General features: G+C 39.9%; 1 protein-coding gene across 1 annotated transcript in view; it reads left to right on the top strand.

Moving 5' to 3' along the window:
• Positions 1-18,876, top strand: part of luzp2 (leucine zipper protein 2) — a 257,615-nt gene that overhangs the window by 128,273 nt on the left and 110,466 nt on the right. The window contains exons 4-5 of the mRNA XM_049598772.1: positions 3,231-3,312; positions 13,541-13,603. Of these exons, the coding sequence (XP_049454729.1) occupies positions 3,231-3,312; positions 13,541-13,603 (145 nt within the window). The remainder of the gene's footprint in view (positions 1-3,230; positions 3,313-13,540; positions 13,604-18,876) is intronic.

Raw genomic sequence — 18,876 nt, 5'->3', positions numbered from 1 at the left:
GTGCCACTTTCTGTCAGTCTGAGCAGTTTTGATCTTGTTTGTACAAAGTGTTTCCCAGTTTTGGATGCAGGAGATGAGAATATAAATGAAATGCCGAGGCAGTGGTGGTTGGCTGGGCGCTGTGAAGAAAAATGTTTGCTAGACTGAACTTATGCCAAGAGACAAGACCAATGGCATATAAAATATAAGAGTATGCGGCTGTTGAGCAGTGAAATGTTTTCAGCACAAACACTGGCCGCTTGACTACAACCACGTCAGATACTTTTAAACTTACAGCCATGCACAGCAACTGTAAACAGACTGTTACCTAATTTATCTGGGCTGCCTTGTGATGTGATTTCTACAAGCGTTTTTGGAACCACTGACCCACATCACTTGCCCACTTGATTCATAATTCAGTGTGCATTGCTGTTATCTGCGTGCAGGAGCATCAAACGGTACTGAAATACCCATTGCATACCAATGCATTAACATTTATGTTAAACGCATAAAGAATGCAGCACCAGTCTTCATACAGCATGCATAAAATCTGTGCGGAGCGTTCCAAATGCCCACAAGTTAGTACATAATACCACATAATGAATACCTCACTGTTTTCATTATACAGCTCCTCATTGACCCACAATCTGTAACCTTTTCCATTTATGATATTTGCCTTAGCGTGCATTTGTTAAACTGTACATTATCTTCAGAATAAGCAGCCGTACATCTGAAGAAAAAAATTGGCTCCAGTTGGACCGTGAAATTCAAACAGAGAAACATTAAATATGAATGAATAATTGTCATATTGTTAACAGAAAATTTACTGAAGAAAATCCAAATGTTTTGACACCAGAGAATAAAAAATGTGACAAAAGTCAGTTAGGGTAAATGTGTGAATGCATGGCTGTATGTTTTCTTTTTATGCACATAGCACTGGTGCTACAGAGGTTATATATTTTGTAGCACAAGCCACAAATTTATAGCTCGAGTATAAAAGTATCAAGTAAGTCCATTGTAGTTTAAGACTATTCAGATTCGCCTGCTGAAGACTTGTAGACTTTTATTTACTTTAAATATCTTTATTTATTTATTATTATTAGTAGTATCATTATTATTATTATTTATGCACATAGCATCGACAAGGGAAGCAAGGGTGCTGAGGTGTGTGCGGCACCTCCAAAACCAGGTAACATTAGGGCTATTACAAAGTCCATCAATATATATAGTTTAAAACTTGGTGTTAAAGGGATAGTTCAGATTTTTGAATGGTCAGTATATAACATACAGTAGTTGTCAGTCGGCACGCCCCAAAGAGTCTCACACAGATGCTAAGCAATGTACTGCGGTGGAGGTCATATAGTTATATATACCCACCCCAGTCTACGCTATATTGAGAGCACTGGTATCATGCTTTTCTCTTCTGACCACTCTTATACACTACATGTCACATTCACACACTGGTGGCCGAGGCTACCATACAAGGTGCCACCTGCTACTCAGTAACCATTCACTCCCATTCACACACCAATGGAACAGCCATCGGGAGCAATTTGGGGTTCAGTGTCTTGGCCAAGGATACTTTGACATGTGGACTGGAGGAGCCAGGGATCGAACCACTGATCTTTCGATTTGTGGACCACCCGTTGTACCTCTGAGCCACAGCCACCCCTGCTGTGGGTCAGTCAGAGAAGCCTGAACAGCTTCACTTTCCCATCTGTGCTTTCGTCAAAGGCACCACACTCCATAGAGAATTCAGCGATTTAACACTGCTGAACACAGGAGCTGCGGGTCTGCTGCTGCTTTGATCAGTTAGTTAGTTTTTTGTTTTTGTGTGACTTTGGTAAATCCAAACTAACCCTTTTAAATGCTAACATCACGCAATAACACAAACAAACTAACTGATGGAGGCAGCAGTAGACCAGCAGCTCCTGTGTTCAGCAGTGTTAAATCGCTGAATTCTCTATGGAGTCTGGCTTTGAAGGGTGCGATATAACAGTTTCATTCTCCCACTGGAACTCACCATCTGATATTAAGGTAAAGCAGTGAAAATATTTTGAATATAGCATACACTTACACTGGCATTTATTTATTTATTTATTTTTTATTTAGGTGGGACTTTTCTAAGTTGGTTAAAACCCCCTCTTAAAGCAGTAGATTGCTTAGACTCCCGCCTGCTTCTCCAAACTGGAAGGTTAAACCTGACATCTTATTAGTGAAGTGTATGAGCTACACTGCAGAATGGATTCTCTTTACGGTGACAGAGTGACAGCCGGCTCATATGAACAAGTTCAACACAGGTTGAATTGCCCATTGCATCCACAGGTCTGTGTTATATCCTGTGCGGCTGTACCGTCACAGCATTACAGTTCTATAAACACATCTATCGCCTGCATCCATGTGCTGTCTCGTCGTCACATAATAGACCGCAACTACCACATAGAATAACAATGAGCTATCAGTTCACTTCACACATAAACAAGCACACAAACCCCAACCTTCAACAAACAAGCGGCCCTGTCTCACAGACATGCAGTGCAAAGCTTTATCAGAGGGTTGCTACGGTTTCATTCATCACATAGAACGTTTTTTTGCATAGCATTTATGTCACGCTGTACAGCCTTGAATGTGTTTGAACTATTAAACAACAGTCAGTTTGGCTGCAAATATTCAACTAATACCTCCTTACTCACCCCCTAATTGTATAGTAAAGGGTGTTGTTTTTGGATGATTGAAAAATGCATTCCTAAAGTTTGATATTTAAAAGATCACGTGTCAAATAAAATGTGCTTCTTGATTCTTGAATGTGTGAAACTTGAAATCACAGTACTTACTTAACACATTTTTTTCCAAACTGCTTTATATCATTGCAGATTTCATGTATGCAAAGGTCTTTGTGATTAAATTAACGTTTACTCTTAAGCATTTTTTTAATATATATTAATTCAGCTTTTGTTTTTTTACATTGAAAACCTCTATGAACATTTGTCTAACTGCTCTACATCAGGAACTTGATTTATTCCAGTATAACAGATGACACCATGAAAACTGCTGCTATTTTTTCTTTTTTTCAAGAGACGTTAGCCAAAGATACTTGAGTGAAAATTGCTTTACACAAATTAGTCTGTGCAAAATTGTTCTCAGCAGAGGTGTGTTTAAGATAGCCATTCTGTGGCAGATCGGTGGATGCCTCTGAGAGTGTGAGGAAGATGTGCTAACAGAGTGTTTCTCACTTCCCTCTCACTTGACAGAGAGGAGATGAAGTCCCTCCAGGCAGCCTTGCAGAAGCAGCTGGATGAGGCAAATGAGAGAGCAGAGAAGCAGCAGGCCACGGTAAGACAGAGCTGACCTGACCATCAACATCCGGTCTCCTCTAACCAGCCCCGTCACCTGTCACACAGGCCCCTCAGTGATCCATGCTCATTATCCAGCAGCCAGCTCACTCGCCTCCTTGCCTCACCGCTTAATTGAAACTCTCAGAAATTGCAAGAGAAAGCTTTGTGTCCGCTCTCCAACTCCCACGCAAAAATTAATAAGAAGAGACAAAGGCATTATAACCTAAGAACATCTACTTATCTATCCATCCATCTCTCCATCTACAGTATCCACCTTTCAATCTGCCCAGCTACACTGCCCCAATAGACTTTCACCTTGCTCCTAATTAAATTCCACATTGGTATCTTAAACACTTTCTGGTGAATAAATTCAATTAACCACTCGCTTTATATTATCTCAGAAAATAGTGAAAAATATGCAACACAATTTCCCAGAGCACACGGTGCTTATATTTTTATGAAAAAATGCCCAAAACCCAAAGATATTACATTTAAAGAAAACAAGCAAATCAGTAACATTTAAAGAGCTTTAATAAGTCAATGTTTTGCATTTTTACTTTATGGCTAATATGACAACGAGAAAGCATCATTTGGTTATTAAAATAGTCACAGATTAGGTTTCTGTTGAGCAACACATCAGTTGATCAGCTAATTGTTTCAACTCCAGTTATTTCAGATATAATGATTGGTAAAACTAAGGCTTTAGGATGTAAAAATTTCTGCACTAAAACATTCAAAAACTACTAGACCAGTGTTTATATTTTCTTACGTTGTGTAGTTGTATTCTCCCAAACGTTTCCAACAATGTTCAAACCCAGAAAAAAAATCTTTAATTTTAATAAGGGACATGGTCCATGCCAATTGGTCACTGTCAGTGACATCATATCCCCCTTTATGTTATCTGACAGAATGTGTCATAACTTGACCTTTTGTCCAGTTTTAAGCCAAGTTTTACAATATAGTTTGTAGATCTTGGTCGCTTTTTAAAATGACCTTTTAACAGTAGGGATTTAAGTCATCAAACGTCTGGATCCAACGTTATCAGGGAAATAAGCTCAGCAAAAGTAAGCAGGAGAAACACTTGTTTGTTTGTTTTCATGAAACTGCTTTATCCAGTGTTTTTAGCAGTTTAATCAACCTGGTCTCACTCTGAAGTCGTCATACCGTCGAATATCGGCGCTTGGTCAGTGACTTCTGGCACCAGACACTGACGAGAAAAGCTGTCTTTTCACGTCAGCATGATACATGACTGGTTGTTTAACTGTGCCCAGCGGCATCATCGGGAAATGTGATGGGACAACAACGTTGGTTAGGGGGGGTGAAAGTCTGACTAGGGCAGGTGGGAGGGGTGGTGGATGGGTCCAGCAACCTACGACTATCACCCGGAGGCCGGTGTTCATTTGCCATAAGATTGTAAAGCCTAAAAACACTAAAGGAATCCTAACTTGGACAAACTGACCTTAAAGACAACACTGCTCCACCTTTTGTTATTGTTTTGATTGTGCAGCGGCAGAAAAATGTCATGTTGTACATTTAAATATTATGTATGCAGATGATACTCTGCTCATAATTGTACAAAGTATATGTAGTTAGGTTGCAAAATGTGTATGACTCGTTCAAAAGAGTAATTCCAACTAAATGGCAAAGTGGAGTATAATAAGATGAGTTTGAAAGCCGTGTGTCTCTGTACAAGGCTCGAGCTGAAACAAATTAATCAAATTAAATTACCACTGTGTCCTCCCTGACCAGCATTTTTCATGGTCACAGCATATTGACTGTTTTACAAAGCAAATGGGAAGAGGCATTCAGTGTCAACAGGAAATATTACCTTTGCTCACTGTAGTAATTATGACAAAAAGAATTAATTAGTGACTGTAGTTCAACTTACAAAGACCACAGCTGATTAAAAGCACTTTAACCTTTTAATTAGCTGAGGTAAGTCTGCTGGACTGGTCCTTTGCTGACCGTACCAGGGACACTGAGGCAAGTGGATTGAGTTACTTGACAGTATCACACAAGGAGTACCTCCACATCCCATTGTGTCATCATGTGATCTATTGATCTATGATCTGTTGTAAGCAAGGTGTTACATGAATTTTTAATCTAATTTTGGAAAAATTTTCATAATATGAAGGCAGTAGACACACAATCCACATTTTAGTTGACCAGATGTTAAAACTTTTTTTTTTTTTTTTTAAATTTAATTTTTATTTTATTTTATTTTAAATTCGGTGAATAGGTTACCAATTTTTACAATTGGAGAATATAAGAATCACTTAAGGCCTACAACAGTGATAATCAAAATTTAACAAAAAAAAACAAAAAACTTGTTCATAACATTTTTTTTTGTCAGGGCCGCAGGGGACCACTTGAAATGGGCAAAAGAGCCTCATGTAGCTTCAGAGCCCCAGAGGCCTGTTCTAGGAAGTCAGTTTAACTTACCCAGGATATTATTTTTAACAGCTGGTTTGACTAACCCTAGTCTGAGTGGGCGGAAGTTCGCTGCATAGATCAGCCTCTCGTTGGGCGGAACGAGCCACCCGCTGAAGTCCCACCCTACCACCTCCAGTTGTGTAGCAGTTTTCAACACATCCTTTACTAACTTTTGCGGTGTTTGATCTTGCGGGGATGTAGCCATTTTTCTGGCATGGTTCGTGTCCTGTAGGCGATATTTCTGTGGGCGTGTTACACCAAAACCTGTTTCCCCCTGGCAATATTTTTGCAAGCGCGCCGTTGCTGTGGCACGCCCAGAACAATTGTGACTGGTTGAAAGAAATACAAACAGCCGGGGCGTTTTTTTCTCCAATCTTAAAGTGAGAGTCGGCCCAGCCAGACCTTTCTTTTCTTGAAAAAGGTCTGGTGAGCGAGACTAGACTAACCCTAACATTGGCCGTCTGGATAACCAGTAGTACAAAGCTGGTTATCAACTAGTTCACTCAACTCTAGGTTTTCCTATCCAGCCACAAGTGTGTTCATGTGAAAGAGGTGGGCGTGTTAATTACGAGCGACATCATCAGAGCCACGGATGAAGTAGGCTGCTTCATATTGTATGAGATGAAATGGTACAGAAAGTGTGTGAGACTGCGAGACAGTAAAATATCAGTGACAGGATGTAAACGATACGAACGGAAAACGCAGAGTTGACCATGACTTAAATTACGTGCAAGTTTCACCAGGCTATATGTGACATTAGTATATAGCAGGCTATATTTTTTGCTATTTAGTTGGAAGACGGTAAAACTACTCTAAATATGTCGCATAAAACACTTTAAAGTAACACTAGACTGTTTCTGTTACTGAAGTAAAGAGTGGAAAACTAGCCTAGTTAATGAGTGATGAGGTCTATCTGACCAAAATGTTGTATTTATAATAACGAGAGCCAATTAACAGTGTGAGGATTATTTTTCTAATAAAATTATCTTGTTTTTTTAGTTCTCATCACACAGGTGTCTCATGGTCTATTTTGAGCTGCAGTGATGGAATCAGAGTGTAAAATAGCAACACTATCACTGCAGACTAAAGTAAACTTTGCACAAGTTAAAATGCAGTTAAAATCATGTGTTTAGTGTCTAAATGATCTCTGTGTTTGTTAGGAGTGCTGTTTTAAAACCAGTGGAAGTAGAGCCCTGAAACAATGAAATGATTCTGCTGAACAGTATATACAGTAGGCTCCTCTTTTTGACCTGAGACTCGAGACTTTTGTCCATGGATACTTTTTATCTTTAGTGATATGACTGGTGAGAGGTCAGGATGTTGACAGGCTGTGATTCGATACTCTAAATGCTCCAGAGCAGGTTAGCTGTTCAGCATCAGTTGCCACGGTGATTTATCCCAGTAAAAAGAGAACCAGCTTCGTAGGACTGAAAACCAGAGTTAACCCTGAAGTTACCTCGCTAACTCGTAGTATAGGCCTCTGGTGTATGTAAATAAAAAAACATAAAAGTGCCTGCATGATTTGTTTGGTAAACAAATTCAAAAACTAAAAAAGGTAAACAATTAAAAATTGATAATGTTTTTGAGAATCGATACAGAATCACAAAATCTGGCTATACTCAAGTGCATCTACATTTTTCTTACACCCCTTACTATTCATCTCACGTATCTAAAACAGATAGGCTCGTAAGCCACAAATATTAATTTGTAATTAAATATCTGTCCTTATTTGACTGCGTGGAGCCCAGGGAGACAAGTCGCTGCTGTGATGAAAGCTGTTGAAACTGCAAATTAATACAAATAAAACCCAAGAAAATAAACTGATTTTTTAAGGCACTGCTCTGTAAAATGTACCTTTGCATAAAAATGGTACCTTTTCAGCGGACAAACATTTGAAATAGCCTGTTGTATAAACTCCACTCCATGACCTCCAGCAGCCTCTTACCCCAAACAGTTGTAACTGCTGTATCTGACTGTATTTTCCCACATTTGTATTCTCATATTATTCATAGAGACCACCTCTTGTTCTGCAACCAAACTCTGTATCAACGAATCAGCATGAAGCCTGTCTGGCTGCACTGACAGCTACAGTAGCCCCGGAGTTTTTCTAAGATTGAGAAATATATGCTCTCAGCTTCTGCTGCACAGTCCCAAGGTCTGATGAGCGCTGTGACACGACAATCAACAATCAAATAATCTGAGATAAACAGTGGAGTAACATTTCAAGTGACATTCTTGCCATTTTCCTACGAAGAGTGACAAATCCCGGTCTCAGGGTTTTATAGTTCAGGTTTGACATTTATGTTCTGTTAAATGGTATTTATCACCCCACTGAGATTCAAGATAAAAAGAACCACCTCTGTAGCATGCAAATGCCACACACGTTCAACAATGCGATAAAATATTGTGTCTGGTTTGGAGTCCTCATGTCCACTTAAAATTGAGTGAGAAAATAGAACTAAAGCCCCCCCAAAAAGAATCAACATTGAAAATGACAAAGGTATCCTGCCTGTAAAAATGCTAAATATTTTTTGCAGCTTCTATTGTGAAGAAATTCCCCAAAGCACAAACGAAGCAGAAGTCAAAAAAGTAGTTAACTCTGTCGACAGGTATGTGCAGTGAGATTGAAGCTAATCTCTATCTAAAGGCCAAAACACACCTGAGGCGTCATATGACGGCGGCGTCATTGACACGAGTCAAGTGCCGCCCCCAACACACACAAAAAGCGTTGCATTGTGGGGCGTCAGCCGGATTTCTATTGCACACTCCAGTCCGTGGGAGCTGGGAAGTACAAAATAGCGCTTTTTCAAGGGCGGCGATGCTGGAAAAATAGGACAATAGCGTAAAGTGCCGCGGTGGGGCACGTCGACACGCGTCGAGCCGCCACCGGTGTGGGTTTGTAAATAGAAAATAATGGGGGCGGCTGCTTTGACGCGCGTCGTACGGCGCTGGTATGTTTTGGCCTTCAGGTACTATCTGCTTAAGGAATTTTTTCTGCTCTGGATGTGCATTTGGTTATTTCTGCCCAAAGTGTATTAAAAAAATATAGAGATAAAATTATTTTTCCAATAAAATGTTTAGAAACTGTCATTTGGTATCTTCATATTGATTGTTTTGTCCAATCAGCAACCAAACCCCAAAGATATGTAAATAACAGTGACATAATAAAGCAAATACACAGAAACCAGCAAATGCTTGACCTTTTATAGCCACATTAACGTGGCCCAATGGATGGCAATGTCAGTCCTTTGGGCGGCTCTTCAGTCTAACACTTTGATCCAGACTTAAATACTGTATCTCAAAACCTATTAAATGGACTGGCTTAAAATTTGGTACAGATATTCATTGACCCTCAGGATGAACAGTAATTACTTTGGCCATCCTCTGGGTTTTCCAACCTGGTCTCACTCTTAAGTTGTCAAATACTGGCGCTTGGTCAGTGACTTCCAGTGTCAGATAACGGCAGAAAAAGCCACTCTTTCACATCGGCATGAAACTTGGCCAGTCGTTGAGAGAGTGAATAACAGATAGCTACTTAACAGAGACAGTAATCTAGCACGACAACATGGCCAAACACAAGTATGATGCTGCAATTTTTAAACTGAGTGGACCTTGAACTAATGACTAAGGACAAATCTTGACCCCTTGGTTGGAGCAGGTAGGAACCACTGCCCTAGAGGGTTCTCCAAATTACTGCAGGGGGCCACCAAATTATTGTGTGAATATTTTATTCCTTTGCAAAAGTTGAAATATGTTGAAAAATACACATTAACATGAATCCAACATAATTTGCCTGTTGCAACAACTAATCTTGGTGAAAGTGAAGTTTCCTCTCTGACAGAAGAGACGCTAATATGAATCTCTGCATGACAACCACCATCTGCCCAATACAATATGCAGTTCGGCTTTATACAGTTTATGTATTTTGGGGTCCTTGCTCCGTCTTTCTTTCGGCTAAGGGGTCCTGAACCCAAAAACGTTGGAAGGCCCCTTAATCTGTTATTAAAACTGTTTTAGAAACATTTTTTGTTGATTGACTAATTAATTAATGTACAGATATTTTCATCACTACATGATTTATATTTCAGACAAAATTATCTTTCCATTCATTTTTCATTTAGTCCAGCTCAATAGCCCAACAGCTAGTTCATGTTACGCTTCATTTTCCTCAAATCCATATTGAGTTAGAGCGAGCTGATATTTGTGGCTTAAAAATACATTAATAATCAAAACAGCAGCTGCATTCAGCACACTGAACTAAGCAGTATATAGATGCTGGTGGAATTTTGCTCCTCTTTTTTTACTCCTTTTAACTAAAAACCTAAATGCTGCACCAGGATGTGTTTTTTTTTTAACCTTCCCTCGGGGCTGTGGCGGTGACTGAAAGGCTCAAACATGAACCTTGATGTTATCATGCCCTGCTCAGGATGTGAGTCAACTGGTGAGGCTTAGTTTACAGTTCCCTCGGGAATAAACCGGGTATGAGGTCACCAGCCCCATGAATCTTTTCCTTTTTGTCCTACACACTATCTTGATGACCTCTTTCAAGGACACACGATGCTTAAAAACCGTCTTTTCAGAATGAAAAACAGAAAGAAAGAGGAAACCTTGGCCTAGCTATCTCTCTCACACACAGAGATTTCATTCTTTTTAATACACAGTAGCCCATGGCAGCAGTTTGCCATCTGCAGTTGGTGTTTGAACCTCTGTCTGGCTGCTAAACACAAGCCACAGGCCTGCACCAGCAAGACATGCTGAGCTCATGATAAAAGGATTGCGATAAACAAAGATATCACTTCGAAATGATAAGCATATGGGCTATTAAATCAGGCACACAGTGGAAAGTAAGCAGTCGCTCACTGCAGGAATAAATGCCTCAATGTATCACATGTGCCACAATCACAGAGTCTCGGATGGAACATTTCTGGACACTTGTTATGCTAAACTAACTTTGTGCGACACCAGAGAAATATAATATGTGACAGAGGTTTTTTGTCAGAGTTAAAAAGTCTTTAAGCCTAGATCTGTGGCCAGCTGAAAAACTGCGTTTTAAAATTTCACTACAGCAAAGGGGTTTCTGTGCCTCTGCCAGATTATAAGGAACCGTGTTCATTTATGGTAGAGGCCTCAATATAGTCCCTCAGCGTAAACTTACCAGCACTGCTCAAACTGGTGAAATGAAAGACAGTAACTCAAATGCTAACACTGTTTTTGCCACTCGCACTGGCAAAATCACAAGCATGTTAAACACTTTGTTAATGCACTCAGGCTGCGTTAATTTATCCTTATATTCAATTACTAATTAGCAAAGGAGGTTCTTTCTTTTTGTTTTATATGTTTCTGTGCATATATATATATATATATTTTTTTTTTTATTTATTTATTTTTTTTTTTACTGTTCTCGAGGGCAGTGACTGCAGTGACTGAACATGACCTTTGATGTTATCATGCGTTCTGCTTGGGGATGTGAGTCAACCGGTGTGGTCTAGTTTAAACTTCCCCAGGGTGCCTCGGTAGAAGATGAAAAAGATGTGACTTTGAATTTTTTTTTAAAAAAAGTGGTTTTGATGGTGGGGTCGGTGGTGGGGTCGGTGGTGCTGTTTTGCTTGTGTACAACATGGTGCATATATATCAAGATAAGTCATATTGCTTAAATGAATAGTCTGGTGATATTCTACTTTTCCTTTCATCAGACCAAAACCAACAATGAATCAATATCACAGACAAATGTTGTGTTTATCCAAGGCAGATTAATAAGTAGCTTAATTCTCTGTGCAGTACAGTGCTGCAGGGATGGAGTTTCTTTGTAGGTCGACTTGGAAGTTTAAGAAGTATTTCACTGCTGAAAAGATGGTACTTTCATAAAACCTGGCTGTCTCTGCAGTAGAAAGATGCGAATACTTTGAACTTTGTGCTATAAACAGAGAAACGGGGCTGTGGCATTTGCTGTTGCTCAGGAGGTAGAAAACCCACAGCTGACAGAATGCACTGCGCCTGGCTGGCCCAATAAGTGCTCCCTCTGGTGGGTGGCGTGATGCAGGCTTGACTGACTTTCCACAGGAAACAATGTGGCGGCCAGCTGGTAACAAACAATCTGGTATTACAGTAAAAAAAAAAAAATAGAGCTAAAATATGTTTCTAAACACATTTGAGGCGAGACATAGACAACATAGTTGAGACAGACAACACTCCGTTTTTACAATACAGGAACCAGTATGGCGCCCACTTCCTGTCCACAGATTCTGGGGGCTGGCTCTTTCTTGGTCTGCGTCTATATTCTTTGTGTCTGATGTGGTAGGCATAAAAAAAATGCAGAAGTACAATCTGCAGCCCTATAGCCAGCGAAAATCAGCTGGATGACATGAAATGCATCTGTTTTAATCACATACCTTATTTCAGGCATTTAACCAAAAACCTGTTTAAAAAAAAACAAAAACAAAAAACACTGACTTTAAGACGACAGAACCAGAAGTGCTAACCCTAATGCTAAAAGCAGATTTATACTTGTGCCTAGCTAAATGCAGAGCCTACACCAGTGTGGTGTGTCTGTGTCACTGCAGTTACACCTCCAAAACACTAGTTGGCGGAAGGGTTTCTGTGAAGTGCTGTTGAGTTGATTCAAAGCACACATTAAACACAGACTAAACATGGCTTAATAGCATCAGTTTCAAACACAGTTACACAAATCAGCTTCACTATAACTCGCACCATTCACAGACAAACACTTGTCTTTTGCTGAACACGTTTTCCTCACAAACCCAACATGCTAATGTTATTAGCACAAGCTTATGGCATTTTACATTGTATAAATTAGCCTAGTGGCTAGCAGACTTTCTACTCATATGAAACCAGGGACAACAGCAACACTTAACAAAGCTAACGTCGCAAAATTACAACTCAAGGGTTTACTGACAAAACAACTGTCGCATACTTAACACGTTTTCCAAACAAATACAACATGCTAACGTTATTAGCACAAGCCTATGGCATTTTACATTATTCAAGTTAGCCTAGCGACTAGCGGAGATTTCCTCTGCTCATATGAAGCCAGGATAAATCACACACAAGACTTAAAATGCTATTTTGCGGAGGCTTTATTGTCTTCACAATTTATTGTTTCTTATCTGTGAAATAAAGTACATAAAAGCTTTGTTTCCACTGAGGGAAATGGTTTCAGCACACAAAAATAGCCAGGAGGTCTGCGTCACTGCGATGTGTCGTCCTGTGGAGGTGCACGACAGGCTACGGTGTACGGTACGTCATTACTATGACTGCAAAACAGTAGTTTAAGTTGAGTAAGTCTCTAATGCAGTACACTGTCCTGTTGCTGTAAACTGGATATAGGGCAACAAATGTGTATTAATCCATGGCTAAAATTAGTCCTCTGAAAACACCTCTGTAATGTTTATTATTCTAAACTAAACATCTGTTTTCAAAGATTTATTCTATAGTAGTGACATACGAGCATGGGGTGAGTGCCACAGACATGCGGACAGAATAAGGCATTGTTAGCTTTGGAATTAACCTGAGATTCCTTGATAATACCACAACATACAAAATACTGCCTGCCTTGTCCTTTCACATTGCAGGGCAGTACATCACATACTGATGCTGCTTTGTGTTTATTGTCATAATCGCTTTCACTCAGCGCACTTAATTTCACATATACTGCTTAAACGGGCACGCTCAGCATCCATCACCTTCATTAAATATGTTCACTGAATGGAAAACAAACAAACAATGATGCAGGGCATTCAGTTCGATTATCTCTCTTTTCTCTTCTTTGTCTTCAGATCAAATTTCTCAAAGTGGAGATGGAGAAAAAAACCAAAATCATTAAGGATCTACAGCAAGAGGTGAGTCATCAAAGTACCATTTAAGGTTCGTTTGAATGCTGCATTCAGCGTCATTAATTCTCAGTTTATGCCTTCAAGAGGTAAAGAAACCATAAAGGAAGAATTTACTCCAATTTACTGATCAGGATCTCACTCCTCCTGCTTTGTCTAGTTCCATTTCATTTAATGATTTTCTGCGTTTGCCAGACGCATTCTGAAATCTCCAGAGACTGGGGGGGAGCGCTTGTTGCTTTCAATCAAAGGTGGACATACGCTGGCATAAATATATCTGTTTTACTGAGCACTTTGTAAACACTGGAGTCTGTCTTTGATCATGATAGCGATCGTGACTGTCATGGCGTGTGCTGGTTGAGAAAGTGGTCTCTCTTCTTCTGCCTCTTCTGCGATGGATTTCTCTCTGCATGATTGTTGAACATCAGTGCAAAATAGTTCGTCTAAAAAGATTTTTTTTTTCTCTTTGATTCTGAGGGGCTGACACCAAAGGCTGACATTTACCGCTGATGCCTTAGACAGCTGGAGGAAAAAAAAAAAAGTTCTGCTGGCAAATACCATCGTAGCTGTACTGAAAATATGTGACACCACATTATCTACAGTTTGGCTTGTTATCTGTAGGAGTAAAAGAATGAATAAAAAAACACCAACAAAAGAACATCAAAACAGAATTGGCACATTAAATGCAACATAGCTACTCTGGCAACTGCTGCCTTTAAAGATGTTTTAAGTTGGATGTTTCCATTGGTGTCTTTGGTTCATCTGTCAGCATGTAACATGAAAAAAGGATGGAAAAATGTCAACATGAAACACCTGCAGACCAATAATGTGACAGATAAAATCAAATTATGCAGTGTCAACCGTTTAATTGATTTCACTGAATTTTATAGATATGAAAGGCCGTTTGCTCAGTTCAAGGTGTGAGCATGGAAAGTGCCAGCTTTCCAATGACAGGAGGCAGGTTTTTGTATCGTTTTTGGACTCACTGACTGACTCCATTCTCACTAGAAATGCAAATACAACATTTGGACTGCATTTTTTTCAATCTATTAAGTGATTAAGCGTTTGAGGTGATTAACTTGTCATCTGGAACCTTACAGCTGGGGTAGGCAGAAATCTGGAAAGGCCAAAAAAAAAAAAAGGGAATATGGAAATACACCCTCCTCCTGCAGCTCTCTCCTGTCTGTCCTAAGCTCCTCCCTTCAGACAACCACAGGCGTATGCATGCTTCATACAGTAACCCAGTGTTTCCCATGGATTGATTTATTCAATCTGACTTCATTGTAGAGTTGCATGCATCGCATTCTCTCAACCCCTCTTTGTGCTGTGCTTTCTCTGTTTATCAGACCAACCACAAATGAGACAAGAATTAGCTAGCTTGCCACCCCATGGTCCCTCCGCCTTGCTTCACACTGCTGTGGGCTGCTTACCTGGGCGGCTGTGGCTCAGAGGTAGAGCACATTGTCCATCAATTGGAAGACTGGTGGTTTGATCCCCAGCTGCTTCCACATGTGGAAGTATCCTTGAGCAAGATACTGAACCCCAAATTGATCCTGGTGGCTGTTCCATCAGTGTGTGAGTGCATGTGAATGGTTACTGAGCAGCAGTTGACACCTTGTATGGTAGCCTCGGCCAACAGTGTGTGACTGTGTGTGAATGTGACCTGTGGTGTCAAAGCGCTTTGAGTGGACGAAAGACTAGAAAAGCACTATACAAGTGCAGTCCATTCACCATTTTTACCTAGGATGAGAGAAGGCAACAGTTCCAGTGCCGGATGTCACAGCGTACTGGTGGCCAGTGGCAGCACCAGGTCTAATCTGTGTAACAGCAGCAACAGAAAGTTTACTGACCCGGTAGGGAATCAGGGCTGTCCAGTTCAGTGTCCCGGAGCTGGGGTTGGATTGGAGCTGGATTCAGGTTGCTTTAAATTTTGACCTGGGGTCTGTCTCCGAAGCTACTCTCTTCCCAGCGAGGTGGTCTGTAGCGGTGGGGAGTGCTGTAGAGGACACACAGTGATTTGAGGCTCTAACTAATGTTAGCCACATAAACATGAACATGAAGCTGCAGGCATGAGGCTTTAGCTCTGGTTAGTAGAAGGCTAAATTATTAGCAACATTTTTTGTCTATCTTTGAAACAGAGGTGGGCGATATGGCTCTAAAATAATATCACGATGCTTCAGGGTATTTTCACAATAACGATATTCTTGATGATGTGACAAATTAGTCAACAACCAAAAAAAATTCTTAATTTAAGAACATAGCATTGCAGCAAGATAAGTGATATAGTTTTAAATGTCAACCTAACAGTTTGCCTTTAAATATTCAGTAAAAAACTAAACAAAAACATTTCTTTAGTTTGTAAACAACAGTAACTCAGAGTGATAGTTCAACAAAATAAAATTCACCACAAACTACACATTTAAACAGTTCCCAAATACAAAAAATGTACCCTGACATCTATATACTCTGTGTGTGTGTGTGTGTGTGTGTGTGTGTGTGTGTGTGTGTGTGTGTGTGTGTGTGTGTGAGATAGATAGATAGATAGATAGACAGACAGACAGACAGATAGATAGATAAATCAACGGGCTATTTCTTTCCCTTTTAGCAAAACCCTAAGTGACTGAGTTGGGTTTTTTTTGCCTGGAATGTAAGTTTGGTTGTGTTTGCAGTATTTTATTTCTTAGTAATAAGTGCCAGAACTAAATTAAAATTTGCTGAATAAATTGGTTGAAAGACTGAACTTTGTATGAATAAGTTCTAGAGGCTCTCTGAGGCCCCTCTCACCCTTTGAAAAAGGCAAAAAATAGTTTAGTTGGCCCCTGCACCAGGATTCATCTTTAAACACAGCTGGAGCCCAGTGAGTCACTGCTTATGCTTATGCTGCTGGAGCACCATCGTAAACTGTCATGTCTTCCCTCAAGAAAGGAAAACCAGGTTCCAAAAAAGGAAAAGAAGGAAAGGGAAAAAAGCAAACTGTGGGATAAGAGCATTTGAATTTGTTTTTCCAAAAGAAAGGTAAGCACAGCGCAACATTTGTAAAACAGCCAAAAGCAACATTCTCTCTCTAAAATGACCTGTGATGTGCCAAAGTCTCTTGTAAAGGGCTGGATATTCTGATGCCTTTTTTCAGACCATGTGAATTACAGTACGCTCAAAGTTAGAATGGAATTTTTGTAGGGTCGTCCCAACTAAGAATTTTCCTAGTCGATCATCAGTTGTCATTTAGGGCCATTAGTCGACTAGTCACCTGCATTTTTACAATATTAATGTAATTATTAAATTGTATGTTGTGGGCGGGGCAACACAATGGTTTGAGTTGAAGGTGTGAGAAAGAATAGTATCAGTAACATTGTTAACACTGTGCTACATTACGGAGAAATACAAAACCGTACTAATGAACCTTCATTAATATAGGCCTATATTTTATCTACAAGTGCACGTCACACACTGAGCGAGCCGCCTGTTAATGACGCTGTGGGCTAATGGGCATGTAGCTACTTCCATGTTTCACATGATACGTCATGTTTGTAGTCGACCAATGAAGATGAGTTTACATATCACCTTGGGTTCGTCCTTCACCTTCTCAAAATGATCCCACACTTTGGATTTCCTGCCCGACATGTTATTAACTAGCCTGTGGAATAACCGCAGGTACCAGCCCTGGAAATTAGGGACCATACACATGCTGCATCTTGCTGCAAGGTCGGATGCCGGGCATTGCTCTTGTGCCTTTTATTGTGCCAGCTTTCAAAAGTTCAGCAGCAGGTTGCATCTCAGGTTGCTAAGCAACGTTAACAAGCATCGTATAGCCTATTTATCTGAAATCCTGAGTGCAGAGCTGATCTTCTTCCAGGAGCTGTTTCTAAGTGTGTAGGCCTATCGTCTGTGGGACAGATGTAAAGCTCTGGGTAGCCCTGCACTAACATGACCAACTTTCCCGTTTTCATCAGACTGAATATTTACAGAAGAAGGGAAAGATATCTATCTTAATTTAATAAAGTGCAGCTCCTGATAGAGTTCCACGTTTTTGTTTTTTTTCTGCGACTAAGCAACCTAAGAAATCTTGCAAGTATTTTAAATATGCATGGCAGTTGTTAAGATTTTGTTAATAATGAAAGTATAGAGCAGGTTACAAAGGCTCATAAATCCCTGTAATGGCCCACTTAGGTTACAGTACCGTGAATGTTTGTTCTTGCGTTTGAACTACAGGCAAGCAATTTAATTTCAGCACAGGATCATGAGAAATGATGATGAAGAGAGACTGAAAATTTGCCATGCCATACTGCTCAGTGCTGCAGTGAGAAAACTGAGTTTTGCCAGATGTTCAAATTAATTTGAGGCCAATTTTGACTAAACTCTGCTCTGGTAACATGATCAAGTGCTTGAAATGAAGAACCACACAGTGACATAATGACATCAATTAACTACCATCAAACTGTTAAAGAATGTACCTGCCAGAATGCAGCTTTCTGTGGGTTCATGACATGTATGCAATCCTCACAGTAAATCACGGAAGAGAGAAAGGATCAGACGGATCTTCTTTTTAACATGCCCTGCTTGGGGATACTGTGTCGTGTTTCTGTCAGAGTTGATCAAATTAAAAGGCAACCTGAAGTCAAACCTGGAGAAACAATAAGACGTTTAGCATGTCGTCCTTCTAAATTTCACAGATTGTGAGGTTTGGTCTTAAATCCATAGACGGTAGGGAAGAAAAGATGGTGCTAAGAAAATTGGCTTTTTAAATGTTTTATAATCAAGAAAATGCATTCAACATGTTTATTAGACCTCAAGGATATAAACAGTGTTTGTTCAGAAGAAACCTCCACAGGGCATCTTTAAATTTGTCCAACATTATGTCGGTGTGTCTAAAACAGTCGCTACTAAACCTTTGAGCAGCTAAAAAGAGTTCTTCAGCTCTCCTGATGAAATTATGCCACTGTTTCAAGGTATTCAAGTTATTTGTTGTATTGACAATAATCCAGAGAAGCAGGTGTTGGTAATGAAAATCTAAGATCTCTGGACTTCTCCAATAATAGAGTGCTGCAGGAGTTAGCATGTTTGCACTTCCAGCTCCCTCATCTTGAAGTCAATGGGATTTTTGAATGGGTTTTTGATTAGGAGCCTGGTTTGAGGTCTGTGTTTAACACAAGCATACACATTTGAAAGCCAATTTCGACTGATTCTAATGACATACCGATATTATTGTGCATCCCTACAATTTTATAAATAAGGTTGACACGGTTTTATAATGTTTTTTGACTGGGAACATACTCCCTGCTTTG

The sequence above is a fragment of the Epinephelus fuscoguttatus genome, linkage group LG2 (genome assembly GCF_011397635.1).
Source record: "Epinephelus fuscoguttatus linkage group LG2, E.fuscoguttatus.final_Chr_v1".
NCBI lineage: Eukaryota > Metazoa > Chordata > Actinopteri > Perciformes > Serranidae > Epinephelus > Epinephelus fuscoguttatus.
The sequence above is the reverse complement of the archived record's forward strand: the minus strand, read 5'-3'. Positions and strand labels throughout refer to the sequence as shown.